Source organism: Thalia democratica, chromosome 2, assembly GCF_965202585.1.
Source record: "Thalia democratica chromosome 2, ktThaDemo2.hap1.1, whole genome shotgun sequence".
NCBI classification, from domain to species: Eukaryota; Metazoa; Chordata; class Thaliacea; order Salpida; family Salpidae; genus Thalia; species Thalia democratica.
Genome location: NC_139166.1, coordinates 46431298 through 46448298, shown reverse-complemented (window position 1 = coordinate 46448298; position 17001 = coordinate 46431298). Strand labels below are relative to the sequence as shown.

At 24.8% G+C, this 17001-nt stretch overlaps 1 protein-coding gene across 1 annotated transcript; it reads right to left on the bottom strand.

Annotated features, from left to right (window-relative positions):
• Nucleotides 1-3620: 3620 nt before the first annotated feature.
• LOC145850094 (ubiquitin carboxyl-terminal hydrolase MINDY-3-like) lies at nucleotides 3621-14818 on the bottom strand. The gene is made up of 12 exons (XM_082955239.1): nucleotides 14693-14818; nucleotides 13077-13244; nucleotides 12897-13001; nucleotides 12763-12814; nucleotides 12503-12617; nucleotides 6839-6909; nucleotides 6420-6499; nucleotides 5439-5663; nucleotides 5226-5298; nucleotides 5066-5153; nucleotides 4919-4993; nucleotides 3621-4319 (listed from the first exon to the last, which is right to left on the bottom strand). The coding sequence occupies exons 1-12, from the start codon at nucleotides 14775-14777 to the stop codon at nucleotides 4155-4157; spliced, it is 1302 nt and encodes a 433-aa protein (XP_082811365.1). The 5' UTR covers nucleotides 14778-14818; the 3' UTR covers nucleotides 3621-4154.
• Between the last annotated feature and the right edge of the window lie 2183 nt (nucleotides 14819-17001).

The following is a 17001-nucleotide window of genomic DNA, read 5'->3' as shown; positions in this document are numbered from 1 at the left end:
GTCAGTTGACATTACATGTTTTTACTGTTTGTTAAAGGACATGTCAGTTTTATAGGTTTTATTTAGAAAGGTTATAATCTAAAAGTTAAGGGTTTTTAATAAATAAAACAAAAAAATTCAGCTACGCCTAATGTTTGTTTTAATTCCATTATCTAAATCGACCTGTGCAAATTGTAGAACAATTTGTGCAAGTTTTGAAGCTGAAAATGAAAGCTAAGTGACTATAATGTAGTAATAAATAAGTCAACAACTGAACAAAGTTTGCGCTAGGCTTACAGCATAGCTTTTAGACTGTAATATAAAGATCTTTGTCTCTGATTATTACACTTGTAAATGTTTAATTTAATAATAACCTTATACTTTTAAAAATAAAAATATTCCAGCTACGAAATTAAGAAGAAGATTTGTCTTAATATAGTAATTACAGCTTACTTAAAGGGCTTTACAAAAAAGAATTGAAAATTTTTTCTTTTAAGTTTATAAAACTATAACAATCAATACGACAATCATTTTAAAGTTAGGAAAAATTTAGATTAGTTTTCTTGATCTTAAAATTTCAATACACAACAGTTTCTTTCTTCTTTAAGTATATATTTTACAGAACCTAATAGCAAAATGATACAGCTAAAATAAGTTACGTTTTTTTATATTTTGGGTTTTATTGGGTCGGTAGTGAGCCCATAGAAAATGTGAGATATTCTGGATTTTTCTAGTTTGCGTAACATATCTCAAAAAGTACAAATAAATTTTCATTAATTTTCTTTGTAATATTTTTCACTGAACTAACTACAATAATCAGTGCTTTTGTTTTTATATAAACTTAATATTTATTGGGATTTTCGCAAGTTTTGTTTTTTCAGTTTTTGTATTTGTTTAGGTTCTTCTTACTTAGTCGTTAATATCTAAGAAAATGTACTTCATTGATATATAACGGTGTTTTTGTTAAAAGCTATTTAAAAAAATTCTAAATAAAACTTCTTTTTAAAATGTTAAAAAACTGTTAAAAAAATTCATAGACCTTTTTGTGGTTCATAGTTTGCGTAGCATGTTTAAAATTATTTTAAAATAACGTAAATATTATTTAACTTCACACATTTATTAATTTTTAATACCGATAATTCTATTCGTCAGTGAATTTAGATTAAGATAAAAATGTTAAGCAAGAAGACCCTGATTTCACCTTATTTTAGAATGATTGTCGTGTAGTATATTTTATATATTCTAAAACAAAAGTTTGATTTAAGCAGATTGATAATACGAAAAAATCAAAATAAAGAAAGAAATTGTAAGTATAATAATTTGAAATGTAACTAATATTAAAATTATATCTTAAGTATAACAACATAAACAATAAGTTTTGTTTAAGACAAAAAAATTAAATTTTAACAAAAATTTATTTTTTATAAAGTTTAGTTTGTTTTAAAAATGAGCTCTGATTACTCAAATCCAAAAAATAATTTACAGTTTGAGTTAAAAACGATCGGGTTAAAAATGATCGGGTAGGAAACTATCGGGTTAGAAATGATTGGGTTAGAAGTAATTGGGTTAGAAATAATCGGATAAAAAGTGATTGTGTTAGAAATCATCAGGATAAAATGATCAGGTTAGAAATAATTGGGTTAGAAGTGAACGAGTTAGAAATTATCGCGAGTTATAAATGATCGGCTCCTGTTAATTCTACCACCTATTTTAAATATAAATATATGTTCATTTTAATTTAAACTATTGCAATATGACACAAACAATATTTTGAAAAGTTACCTAAATTTATATATATATATATATATATATGTTTTACTGTAAGTAGTATTTTTATGTCAGTGGGTTTTTCAAATAAATATATATTTAAAAAATACTTTGTAGTCAAAATATTTTTTTACACATACAGAGGTATGGAGTATAACTTTTCTGCGTTTTTAATAATTCTTGAATTCAGTTTTTATACTTTGAACTGTGTCTTAAATACTTATAATTAAAATAAATATGTTTTTCTAAACACAAAATACTAGTTTACACACCAGCATATTTAAAAAGTATAAGTTTATATAATACTATAAACGTTTTGATGTACCTTCACTAACAAAATTTGATACTTACTTAATCGTTGTTATAAAAAAATTACACTTAGTAACTTTTTTAAGAAGTAATTTGAGAAACAGAACGCTATCAATGAATTTATCTGACGCAAAAATTGTAATAACTTTTAAGATCATACTTTTTACTTTAGTTATGTAAAAACTAACACACACTTGTTTCAATAAAATTAAATGAGCTATTTCGTTGATGAACAGAAAAAGTTTTTTTACAAGTCAAAAGTTAAACTAACTAACTACAAGACTCTTTTAAACTACTATTTACGAAGTAGGCTAAGTAGTTAGATTGTGTTTCAAGCTAAGAAATGCAATAACTGTGAAAATTTCATTAATGAAAACAATTTTGAGTTTAAATTCTGACCAAAAGTGTTCCTGCTTAAAACAGTTCATAAACTTGTCACAACGAAAAACGTTTTACATTGTATTTTTTGTGTTACTAAACTTGCTGTTAACTTTTCGATTAACTAATTCTTCGATTTAAGTCAATTACTTCTACTCTTTGACCCTATACAATTTCGAAAAAATTAAGATGAAAATAAAAATGCTATTAACAAGTTTGAGCTTTAGCTACTATTGACTTTTAAATTCTACTGTTGGTTAAAATTATAGCATCACATTACAAATAAATGTATTTCAGTCGTTATATTAAACTTTTAAAATTCGATGCAACATAAATTTTATTATAAAAACTATTCAGAGCCACAAATATACTTTTTTAATAATACTGTTTAAGTTTCATAATTTTTTTATAAAAATTTTTATTAATTTTAAACAACTAAAAAATAAATTTCACACTTCTTTATTCATACAAACTTTATAATTTGACAAGAATAGCATTATTTAATGTATATCATAAATTTACTTGTAAATTTAAGATAATTTGAGCTTATAAGTAAACAAATTTAGTTTACAAAAATACGGCAAAATAATAATTAATTATCAGTATTTTACTACTTTTGTTCAATCTGCTTTACTGTATTTAAAATTGGATAAACATATTGTCATTTCTAAATTTTTAGTGGTGTTTTTAATATACTGAAAATAGGGTAAAATACTGCACTGCAAATTTTTAAATATACAAAAAAAAAGTATATGATAAAATTTTTGTACGTAGTCAGTTTTATTTTTCAATCCTAGTTTTCCCTAAAATTTTAAAATACCAGGTTTTTTAGTAACTTTGTAATTATCAACAACTAAGTGCGAAATAAAATTAAAATAAATAAATTTAATTATCTTTAAAAAATTGAAATTTTCAAAAATTTATTTTAAAATTCGAAGTTTTTATATAAAAAACATAAAATTAGCTATAGAGTTTAGTTATAAAGTTTATTGAACATGTCATAACTGAAGTAGAAGTAATAAGTAAGATTAAAAAATTTTAAGAAAACAAATATTTTATTTCATTTTTAATCAATCAAAAAATTCTTTAAATATTTAACGAAAACAAACTAAAATTAAAATTTTCAAATTTAATAGGCTTACGTATATTAGAAACACTTTTGAACATTTATTTACCAGTTTAAAATTTACGTCATCTACAAAAAAAAGTAAATTTGGTAACACTCATTTGTACTTGTAAAAATTATTATTTAGTTAACTGCAAATATATTTAAAAATTTGTAGAATTTACTAAAAACTAAGGAAAACCTTAGTTTTATATAAATAAATATGCAATGAAAATATTAACATGGAGATACCTTGATATTTCTAATTTAGTAAACTTCTAAAAACCAAAAACTATACTGCACTGCAAAGTTCTTAAAAAAAAATTGTTGTTAATCTTAGTATGAAACAAGCATTAGTTTTCTATTTTAGAGATAATAAAAAGGTTAATAAATAGTCAAAAATAAATTCAACACAAAACATAAAATTTGCATCGTTGAAAGGCATGAGAATTAAAAACTTAGGTAACAAGCGACAGTACTCTAAAAAATTGGTAAGCAAATAAATAATCCAATGTCTTGTAAAGCGTTTATTAAAACAAATTAAAGTGTGAACCAGGCGAGTTTAAAAATAAACTAAAAATCTTCAAACCGCGATGACGCGAGTTTTTCTTAGCAGCTAGTTGATAGACGGAGCGGAGCCGTCATCCCAGGAGATGTGAAGTCCAGGGAAGCGCATTTGGAGGCAGTCGCCGAGGTGAGAGTCGCTTCCTCCGCCTGCGATCAGAACCTGGGAAGTGTCTTGCCAGTCTATTATCTGCGCCGTGCCTTTTCTGAACTTAACCTGAACACAGGAAATATTTTAATTGAATAAACTTCGTTAATAGTGTAGTTAAAGTAATCGTCTAATATGTATATAAAATTGAATAAATGATTGATGTTTAAAAAATAAAATATTTCAAGTTTTTATGTAAATCTTTCAAAAATTTCTGTAAAAACCTTAGTTGAATGCGAAACTTGTAGCATCTATTTAAATTCAAGGAAAATTAAATATAGGGCTTGAGTACCAAGAAACTAATTTATTTTTCAATTTAAATTCTATTATAAAAAATAACAGCTCTATTTATAAATCACTAAGATAACTTGAAATTTTCATACGCTAAACAAAGAATAAAATTAAGTTAACTTAATTCAGAATTAAAGCAAAAAACTTGTTCATATTACTTTTAATGATCAATACAAATGTTGGATTCACTTTAAAAACAATAACAGTGTTTGTTATTTTTTGATAACAAAAGCTTAGTTTAAGAGGTTTAGAAATATAACGAAAACAATTATGTTTCATAAAATTACTTTTATAATTTTTTTTTCTAATAATTTAATATAACTAATATCTTATCAAATGTTTAAATATAAGGCAACTAAAACAGTAAAACTAATAACCTGGTGATCTTTAGAAGATTGGACGAGGCCATTGTAAAAGTATAGTTCGAATATACTTGGCATTTGCGGTTTGTCCTGAAAAAATAAAACAAGTTTTTTATGTATAGATGTAATATAAAAGTTTATGACATCATAATAAAACCATACCTCATTAGGATAAAACTCTAAGAAAAACACCGACGACAAAATTATTCCCATTTCATCAGGGTCCAACGATTTTTTCATTATATCTACACTAAAATTTTTCATTATGTTAATAAAGAAAATTTACATTTTAATTACAAATTTGTAAGAGCAAAATACTAACTATACTTCACTACTTTCTAGATCAAGCTCTTGGAGAACAAGCTGTAGTTTGTCGGCGAGAATAAAACTGCCACCTGGTTAAAAAGAAAATTATTACAATTTTCAGATAACTAAATATTAATTAATGATTATTTCTTCAATTTAATTTAAATTACATTTAAAATTTACATAACAAGTAACATTTATATTTATATTAACTATTTTTTCAATCAACCTTCTTCAGCGTGCTTTTCAAACACGTCTTCGGCCTGTTTCCTTATGCTAGGTGGCGCGCAAGTTCTGCCTTCCAGGGTGAAAACGACGGAGAAGTGCGACTCGCTGCCGACGACCCACACCGGGTAGTTGGGCCTCTTGAGCTTGTCGCCCACTTTTATGTAGCGCAAAGTTTCCATGTAGGACAGGAAACCGACCTCGCAAGGACCGCTGATGCCTTGCAGAACTGAATTAAGTAGCATAAATACAGTTTGAAACTTTATTCTTGTATAAGAGTAACTTAGTATTCTAAAGAGTATAACTAGTTACTGTATTTATCAACTCCTGTTATCTTAAATTACCACATTTAAAAATACATAGTTACCATCAGTTTTACATATTTTGAGTTCAGTCAGCTTTTTATTTCTTTCTTAACCACTATTTTACAATAAGGTTACTTTTAGCTTAATTTATCTGAACTAAAAGTTAAAATTTAGCCAACTCTGTAGGCAACTACAAATTTAGATTCAAAAATTTTCTATAGCATTACTTATTTGATTTTTTGATAACGTTTTTATATACAAATTTTACAAGGTAAACAATGCAATATACGTTTTAAATTGTAAATAATCTGACTAATCGGTAAGCGCATTTAAGACACTTATAAATTTACAAGAAACAAAACCGTGCTAGTTAAATAATGAAAAAAAAACTACATGTAAACTAGTTACTGGAATAATACATTAACTTATTTATCATTAATTATTCAAAATAACATGTAAAACGTTGTATGGAAAATGTAAATAATGACACTTAACTTATACGCCTTGATGTTGAATTAAAACTAAAAAAGTAGATGTTCTAAAATACAGTTAATCTTGTCAATTTATATCTGATATTGTTAAATCGAATAATTAAGCTGTAATTAACACGTTAAAAATTCTATGCGAAAATTCAAGGATTAGTTTCAAAAATAGAGATAAAAATAATAAATTTGAATTACTTAGTCCGGAGAAGTCTTGATCTCCATCGAAAACATTTGGAACTGCTTTTCCGGTCAATATCAGGTTCAACATGGATTGTCTAAAAAAATTATATAAAATTGTTAAACAACATAAATGTGGTGAAAGATAAATAGTTTTGATTGAGAGCTAGTTATATAAAATATGTATACATTTTATATTAATTGTAAACGATGGTTTTAGTTGCACTAAACATATTTATTAAATTTAATGAAAACTTCATCCTTAAATAAAAGTAATAAGTAGTATGTTTAAACTTAAACACTTGACTTATACACCATAATATATTTACTATAAAATCATCTACTTTTATCATGCTTAACGAAGTTATTTTAGACAAGTATCAATTGAAAAATTAGTATTAACTTTTATGACAGTTATATGTTAAACGCAAACTAACTCTCCGTGTCCGTGTAACGGATCTATCATGGAATCAAGATTATTGTGTTCAGATCGGACTAGTTCAACACCCTATTTAAAACATAAATTATATCTTTATAAGTGTACAGTAAAAAATAGATGAATTTATACTGTTTAATTGACGGATGCATTTACAACATAGTAACATCTGAAACAACAAAACCTTATTAATATAAAAGCTGAAAACTAGTAATACATTTAAAAAGATTTTTGTTCAAAGAGTTTCAGAAAGATTGAAAACTATTTTTTGGGTATGTAAAAATCTAAAAACTAAAAATTTCAATAAATCATTAATGATAAATTAAACAATTTAAAAATTAAAATTTTTAACTTTTAGAGAATTTTACAAACTTACAATAAACTATAGATTTTTAGCTTTTGTAAAAATTATCAACTTATATTTTATTTCAAAATTTATTTTTACATTTCAACCAGGGTGGCCACTAGTTTTAAAAAATTTCTTCCAGGTCTTCTAAATTTTTTCCAGTTTTCTAAAAGTACACGTTTTCAGGTCTATTTTTAGTTTAAAGTTAAGTTTAAGGTTAAAACTGTGTTAATTAGTACAACAACTTTTAAATGATACTTTGAAGCTACTTTAAAAGTGATTTATAGTAAATAATTTTTCTAATGGTAGCAAAAAAAATGTTGTATATAATAGATTTTCGCTTTATAAATAAAAACTTTTTAAATTTAAGGTTTTTCCAGGTTTTTAACTGATTTTTGTATAAAATTCCATTTTTTTATTATAATTCTTGAATTCCATGTTTTAACAGGTTATTTTTGCCTAAGTTGTAAAATTCAAGGTTTTTTTTTTGAAACCCTGTATTTAACCAAAAAACTTTTATTCTAACCCTTTCAGGATAAATACAATGTCAGATAAAAAAAAAAATTTTAATATTGTTCATACTGCTAATACAGTAGCTTTAAACAGTGCAAATGTTTTATTAAAACCTTTTTTTAATTAATCACTATTGTTTTAACTTTACTTACTATTTTTAATAGCAAATGTGTTAAATAACAAATTGTTTCTGTTGTATTAGGTTATTCAAATAAATTATTTGAAAAAAGACTGTTTCTTTAAAAAAATCTAATACTAATTAAAAGCACTATTCAAATTATACCTAGTAATTCGCAGAATTTTGAAGTAGTCTTCTTTAGTTCTTAAAGTTTATTATTTAAACAATGCTGCCACCCTTTTAGGCAAAAATTAATCTGAGTTACCAAAGACTAGTTGGAAAAAAAATGCATAAGTCTATAAAAACTAGCTAAAGTCAGCTTACACTTACACTCAAAATTAGAATCAGGCTGATTTATTTAATATAAACCTAATTAAACTTTAAGAAAAGTGTTAAAATAATTAAAAACTAATATACAGGGTTGCCACTTGGTTTTCAAATATTTTTCCAGGTTTTCAAAATTTCTTCCAGTTTTTTAAAAGTACACATTTTTGGGTCTATTTTTGGTTTAAAGTTAAGTCTAAGGTAAGAAACTGTGTTATATAGTATAAAACTATTGAAAAGATAATATAAAGCTACTTTAAATATGTTTTTTAATAAAAAATTTGAACTATGACAAAAGTTTTTTATTTATATGATATATTTTTGGGTCAAATCGAAATTTTACTACTAAACATCTGAAAATTGGTAAAATTCCAGGTTTTTCCAGGTTTTTTTGTTCAAAATTCCAGGTTTTTCCAGGTTATTTTGCCTAGATTATCCAGGTTTTTCAAAGTTTCCAGGTAAAGTGGCAACCCTGAATATAGCTATAATAGCTAAATACTGTTCATTTTAAACTAATAAATAACAACCATATAAGCTTATTAAGATAGTTGAAAATTTATTAGTATTTGCTGATATTTAGATTGATTAGCTCAATCATAACTATATTTATTTAAATTTATAAAATACTGCACAAAAGAAAAAATTAGGTTCTTTAAACTTTGAGACTATTTAAAGTTTTAAACATTATGACTACAACTATGAGTGACATTGAATACATAAAATAACACTGACTTGTAAAAAAGCTTTTTACTGTTAAGCTAGGGGTGGGCAACATACGGCCCGCGGGCCGGATCCGGCCCGCGGAGTGAAAATGACCGGCCCCCAAACCTTTTTCAAACTTAAATGGAATCCGGCCCGCGGACAAAATTGATCCGGCCCGCTAAGCATTTTCAAAATTTTTATGAAATTCAGCTAGCCAATGTAAATATTACAAAATTACTACAAAACCTTTTTAGAATTATTTTCATAAAACAAAAATTTAAGACTTTTATCCTGAAAATATTTGTAAAATTGGGTTTTTATTATTGTGGTGATAAAAACACTCTTTTGTTAAAGTATCTTTTTCTGTTTCGAACAGAATGAGTTGAAGTAATACTTTTACAAATTATCTAAAAACAGTTGTTTTCTGAACTAATCTTGATGATCTTACCTACGAAAATGACTTTCATAAAAAATTTTCGTGTTAAAAATTGATGTCTTTTCCAGGTGTGTAGATAGTTGTTTTTATACTTGTTTAAAAAAGTAAAGATAAGTCTTTTTAAACATTGACATTTATTTTAAGTCAAACTGCTCAACATTAAATTTTATTAAAATATTTCAAGTTAAGACTACAACTTTCACTCTTTTCTGCTATTGAATTTTTTATAAATGTCTTTTTGATTAATTATATTGTTAAGTTCAGTAGTGTAATTGATAAAAATAGTTTCACTTGATAATGAGTTTGGTGGTTGTTTTGCAGACTTTAAACAATTAATAGAAAATTTTGATATTTTGTCATCATTGTTGACGTTTGACACCAAAAATGCACTTAGTAATATACAGTTAGAACTTTTAAACTTTAATGTGACAGTACACTAAATGAAAAGTTCTAAATTCAAAAATTTGACAGATTTTATACCTTACTCAACAAGCCAAAGTTTGTTAATTCAACAAAGATGCCAATGTAATTACTTGTTCTGTTTGGGTCTACATATAGTTGCGAACAAACATTCTCTTCCATGTATATAAAGAAAAGTAAACTGCGTTCAAATCTTACTGATACCAATCTGTAATCATTACCGAGAATATCTACTTCGAATATACTTCCAGATTTTAAACAACTTGTTCAAAACTTTGATGATTAAAAAATGTCTTGTTGACTTCTTTTTAGTGTAATTATTCTTGCTAAACTTTTTAATCTTTACGTTTAAAATATAACATGACAGTTTTATATGTTATTTTTTCGTTTAGTAATATTTTCATTAGTGAAATTGATCTTAATCTTAAAGTCTAGCAAATTAATATGGTTATCATGTTTAAATATAAAATAATCTCTGTTTTATTTTAGAATTTCGTTATTTTTTGTTAGTACTTTTATAAAAATATTTTAGATGAATTGTTTGATAATGTAGTATTTAAAGTACATAACTTAGTTAAGTTTCACAAATTGATCATTACTGTTTGATATTTTGAAAGTAAAAGTATTAAAATTTTTAGCAAAATTAAATTTTTATCTAGGTCTAACTGTTTTTTAAATATGTTGATATAAAACATTCAATCAAACATATAATTTTTGTTTATTTTAGTAGATTTTTAGATAGATTTTATGTATTATTGAACGAGCCAAACTTTGTCAACTTCAAAATATGATTATGAAACTAGTTTTTTTGTTCGAGACTTCATTCATTTGATAACATTTCTGACCATAAACATCAACAAGGATAAGCTAATTTCAAACCTAATTGGTATTACAGTGCACTTGCAGATTTTCCCAAACCGTCATGCAAATAGATTTAAACAACTGTAATATATGATTAACCTTAAGTGTTTCATCAAGATGCTTTAATTTTGTTTTCTTTTTTTATGGTAAAACTGTTTATTATATCAGAATTATTTGTTGTTTTGTTACTTTTATACCTGCAAAAATATGTAATGAATCTTAGTTAGTTTGTTTAAATTAAAAGGTAGTAGTTTAATATTGTAATGTTAGTTAATATCTGAATTAAATTATTAATGAAAACTCCAGCCAAGGATTAAGAAAGTTAAATAATTTCGAATAGTTAACAATTTTTTAATGTTTTAGCTTGAAATATTAGGCTCGAGTAACTTTTGGTAGTAAATTATTGTTTTTATAAGACTAACTAGTATTAATTCGGTCCAGAGTTATGAATACTTAAAAAAAGTTAACAAAAAATTTCATACTTAGAACCTTGGTAATTAATAAATTGATTCAAAATTCTGAAATACCCGATCAATTAGCATCCAGCCAGATCCAAATATTTTTCAAATCAGCTTCAATTCGGATTCGGATCTTTGTCTTTAATTAGTATTTAGCCGGATCAAGACAATATTTTAAAATTAGGATCCGGATCTAAAAAAGGATCCAGCTAAATCCAGTAAATCACTAATTCGAGATGCTCCGGCCGGCATAGGACTAATTTTTTTTGGATCCGGCCCTTTATCTATTTACGTTGCCCACCCCTAGGTTAAGCTTTAGTCAGGGTTGCTACAGATAGAGCTGAAAAAATACTGACTTTTCTATGTAATTTTCCTGACTTTTTATTACCTAATTTTATTACCATTTGTAAGTCTTCTTGAATTTCTAGTTTTCTCGTTCAAATAATCAAGAAGTATTGTCTTAAATTTTGCACAATGTGTTTTTATAATAATAGCCACATGTAAAAAACTTCTAGCAAAAACCTCAAAAAATTGAACTCCGGTCTCCTCAAGTCTCTTCAAATTGTCTAAAATCTTGCACAGGGTGTTTTTATGGTACTTGCCAAATGTAAAAAAAATAGCCGAAAACTCAAAGGTTGTCGTATTTCTAGTTCTACCCTAATGAATAACACTTAAATTAAAATTCTTTTTATTATCGTCTTGAAAGATCCATTCAGAAAGTATTTTAGAAAGTCAAAAATTCTTTGAATATGTTGGTTTTGACTTTGAAATAATTAAAATATGATATGCCTATAACAAATTTACTAAAGTATGTTAAAGTGTTTTGAAAGAAAACAACAATGATTAGTCTGAGTTTGAAAACCCTATACATAAAGTATTAGTTTTCTGTACAAGTAATTCTAATTAAACACCTTGAAAAAAAAAATAAACTCACTCTCTATCATATAGTAAATACTTACGTAAGATCATAAAAGTTTTTAATATATTCCAAAAATTCAATTAGACCCTTAAAAAAGATAAACTGCAAAAGCAAAATTTTTTAGAAAACAAAATTAGAAAAATGCAGTTTTAGTGATGACAAACTCTTTTAAAAGAGCATGTTTATATCAAGTTTCCTGACTTTTTTTTTTGAAAACCCCCATTTATCCTGACTTATGTTTTTTTTTTGTATTTTCTGACTTTTCTTGATTTTCCTGACTTTGTGGCAACCCTATTTAGCGCGAGTATTCTCTATACTACATTTGTAAAGTAATTACCATTTGTAGTATTATATAAGTAAATAAGACAACAAGTAATGCACAGTTAAAAAGAAACATGATAAAGTAACTTTTTGAGGATATAAACATCACCAAAAAATTAAATCAATCTATCAAAACATTTTATACGTTTTCTATTTAAAATCAGAAATTAAAATCTAAAAAAAAAAAATATCTAATTTATAATGTGAAAATATAACTTTTTTTTTTATGAGCACTACATTAACTTACTCTAGAAAGGACAGCACTGTACAGAAACAACAAAACTCCAGTAGGTTCAAATAGGCTATCATATTTTTGAAGCAGTTTTTCTTCTAATTCTGCAATGGTGTCACACCTTAATACTCTGAATACAAATACATTTAATAGTATACTAATTTTATTCTACCTTATTTTTAATCTAAACTTGTCTAAATAAATAAAAATAACTGGAAGGATTGTATTCCTTAGAAAATTAAATGTTGACATTAAGTTTGAAATTTTTTGCTTACTTCAAGGATTCATGCAAATGTGAAAATGTAGTACTTGTTGTACTTGATCCGTCTGTAAAAAAATAAATAAAAATGAATAAATCCTTTAGAATTTCAAATTCAAATTCTAATAAAAGGCAACGCAAATATCAGACCTGAATTTGCAGAGGGATCTAGATACGCTACACACCATGAAGAATTCGAGCATTGCTTTAAAATTTGTACCAAGGCAGATACAAAAATTTTTTGTTTTTCCTCCTCTATGAACAAATAAAACAATTTACAACTGGTATAACATTAGACTACATTTAAAAGCATACAAAATAATTAATTACCTGAAATAGCAACTTGAGGGTCCCTAATTTTAAGAGGAAGGTTGTTTCTTTTATCTTCAGCAAACAAGAGATTTCTGAGAAAAAAAGCTTGAACTGGTGCTATAATAGAGCAAGGGCCTCCAAAGTCTTGGACTAATGCTTTTGGTTGGTCAGCACTCCACCTAAAGCCTTTCAAAAACAGTATTGTTTAAAATACAACTGGGTTAAACAGTTTTTAGGTATTTAAATGTCTTCAAAATAACCTATGTTTAAATGTTTAAAATCAAGTTAAATATAAATAATGAAATAATTTAGTGCTTAAACTTTAATTACAAAACAAACAAACATACATTAAACCAAAATTATATAGAATGTCTTTTCATCAGTGAGAACTAAAGTATAAATCAACTTTGTATCATAATATATTGAGATAAAAATAATTAACACCTAATATTTAGTTGTGTGTTTCATTTACAGGTTTTTTAAAGAAATTTCAACATTCAAAACTTTTTTAAGGTAATATAATTTTTAATTTTGCTAATTTTTTTTTGTCAAATAACTATGTAGATTATTTCATTTAAGGGTGAGGAACTTTTTACATGTTGATCTAACTTTAAATATCCTTAACTAACAGTTGCTTTTTACTGTTTCTTATAAAGAAATTAGTTTTTGAGGATTGAGAGTACGAAGTAGGAGAGTTCAATAGTATTCTTATTGAAGGACTGGTAAAGTTGAAAAGGTGAAAAAAGACGATTTCATTAAAAATCTTCTCCTACAATTTTTAGTCAATTATTCTCAAATTTTATGAGTACAATCTTAACTCTATAATAAACAATGCTATTTTAAGAATTTCTTAAATTTTGAGTAAAAGCTTTTTTTTCAAATTAATATTTGAGAACTTTTTTTTTATACTAATCATTACAATAAGAGTTTTTTTCTTATAAGTCAAGGAATGGTTACTAAAATTTAGGGTTAATAGCTAATATATTATGAAGGAGAAGATAGATTTGTTGTTTTTTTTATTTCTAAGTAAATTGACTATGAAAAAAAATTTTGTATAAATTTTTTTCAAAAACGTGACTGTTTCTAAAAAGTTAATTAAAACTTTGGTATTTTATAAAAATGGACTTGTTTGAAACTTTAAGATTTCATTTAAGAGTCAATGTAAATTTATGTAAAAAATTGCTCAACAATATTTTTGATAGTTTAATTTTTTATTATGAAGTTAAACTTATTCTAAATAATTTAGGTTATATAAAACTTGTATTGCACATATTTTGTAATTCAACATTTGTAACTAACTTATTAGATTGTACTTAATAAGAATTTTGTAATAACTTTTTTTATTTATACATAGTATATTTTATCCAAAATTAAACATCTAAAGTTAATTGTTTAGGTCACTGTTAATTAGTAATTAAGTTTTAAAAATAAATATATTTACATAGATACCATAGAAAGTATTTTTTAATTGAAATATTTGAACTAATAGTTTTAAAATGAAATTTTGAATTTAATTTTTTTTTAATAAAATTGAATTTAAAATGCTAAAATAAACAGCTGTAAAAGTTTATGTTGTAACTATAAAACAAAATTCATACAACAGTAAGTAAATAGTTGAACTCAATAAAATGTACCTTGTGACCATCTTTTGAAAACATCTGGTTCAACTGGTTTTGTTCCCCATATGAGAGTCTTTAGGTCATGAAGTTGAGACATCATTTTCTATGTGTGATACTCCTTAAATCTTATTTTAAAACCTGTCAAACTTGTAGTAGTTGATTAAATGTTATAAAAAAACTTTAAATTACTGATTTATAAAATACAGATATTCACTCTTACTATTCACAAAAGTAAAAATTGTGGAGTACAGCTTATCACTCCGTGCAAAAATTAAAAACGTCGAATTGATTGTTAAAAGTTGTTGTGAACTAGTTTGACTATTTTAAAACAAAATAGTAGTCAGTTGCGACATTTTTTTTTAATAAAATACTCTGCGTTTTAAAATAAAACTCAGACAAAGGTTTCTAAATATTAAAATAAAGTTTGTTTTTCTAAACTTAAATTGCTATGCTCGAGTAATGGGGTACACTCATGATATTAACACAAATAAATAAGAACAGATTTGCTACAAATAAAGAGTTAAATCTAAAAATTTTCTTCTTTTGTTTACAGTCATTTTTTCTACACATAAACTTTAAAAACTAAAATTTGCAAACTAAAATACCAAATTTAAAACTTATATTTTCAATAAATTCTTTATAAACAACGAAAGTAGTAGTGCTTTATCGTATCTAAATGATATAAAAGACTTTAGTGACTATTTTAGATACAAAACAACACTGTAACCTTCATTTTGAATACGTAGTTTGAACAGATCTCAAAAGTACGTTGCGTTGTTTAATGAGTGCGCTGCGCACTGTGCATACCATCAGATAGATTACTGTAATCAAAACGATAAAAAAAGTGCCATAGTTAAAGCTAATTAAATATAATTAAAAATATACTAGTTCAAATATGCATAAACAAGAAAGGAGTAATTTCAATATTTGTAATAATTAAACTTAAATCAGGGTTGCTTTAATCTTTAATTCTTATTCTTTAACTTCCAAGGGCAAAAAGCTAGCTTTAGTTATACTAAGCTAGCCTGAATTTACAAGAAAATTGAAAACATAGTTTATATGATCCAAAAACAAAAAATAGTTTAAATAAGTAAAAATTAAAAATTAAAACAAAAGAGATTAATAATAACCCAATTTTTAAGTACATAAATACTTCGAGTAAAAAATAATGGTCTAAGATTTAGTGAAAATACCAAAAATAGCCTAAAAATAGATAAAATTATAAATAAATTCATTCAAACAAATCTGAGTTAGCCTTAGTTAAGATAACCCTAATTAAAATATTTCATCTCAATTTCATTTTATTGCCCACAAAAATATGTTATAAATTTATGATAAAAAATTAAAACTACAGAGAGTTATCATGAATTAAATAAACTGTTCTGGTTTTCTTACTTTGTTTGAATTAAATAGATCCTGTTAATCTAAAAAAATGTTATATTTTTGGAGATTATCGTAAAAAACTTACAACCTACAAAATAATTGGAAAAAAAATTGTCCATTACTCACTTTCACAAAAAATTACTAAAGCTTTATTTTAAATTAGTGTCAATATAATGAAGAAAACAAAGAATAGTTTTTTAAGTTCAACTAAAAGGTTTAGAACTACTAATGATAATATTAAGTCTTATGTTGGACATGGACATAATTAAAATATAAATTATAGGGCTTAAGAGGATTAAATCTTTTAAGACAGTATAAATTTGCGTATAGTAAACTTTAAAAATTAAAAACTACAGATTAGCAATAAAAGTCTTTATATGTTAAATTTTAAATAAAGTATTAAAACTAAATGGTGCTTTAGTTATAACTATATATAAAGTAAAACTGATAATGTTTTTGTTATTCATAACTACTTATCGAAAAATCTTATTTGAATTAATACTGCTAATAGTATATGTGCTTTGTTATATCAAAGTTTCTTACAAATAGAATTTAATAAAACATTTTGGATATTTTTGTTTACGTTTAAACATAAAAGTAAAACTTAAATATTTTTAAAAAATATTGAATATTTTAAATCTTCAAATTAAACCAATTTTATGGATAAGTATCAATATACATTCTTGAAAATTTTCAAAATAAAGTCTATGTATCCTAGAAAATGTAATTTAAACTAAAACTTATTTTTCTGTAATCTATGACTTCTAAAAACTTATTAAGCATTAAAAAGCTAAAAATAATGTAACTAAAAAAAATATTTTTAATATTTTCGGTAAAGAAAGGCATAAAAAATAAAATTAATGTAGCTTTAAATAGGCTTTTGAATTGAGGTTGTATAAGCTTTGCTTAATAAATAAAATAAAGTTTAGTTTGTTTTAATA

Excerpts from the sequence above, each read along its gene's own strand:
- LOC145850094 (XM_082955239.1), bottom strand. The coding sequence starts at position 14,777 with ATGATGTCTCAACTTCATGACCTAAAGACTCTCATATGGGGAACAAAA. Across the intron at positions 12,618-12,762 it reads CATTTGCATGAATCCTTGAA|AGTATTAAGGTGTGACACCA; the intron begins GTAAGCAAAAAA and ends ATTTGTATTCAG. Across the intron at positions 6,910-12,502 it reads ACAGTGCTGTCCTTTCTAGA|GGTGTTGAACTAGTCCGATC; the intron begins GTAAGTTAATGT and ends TGTTTTAAATAG.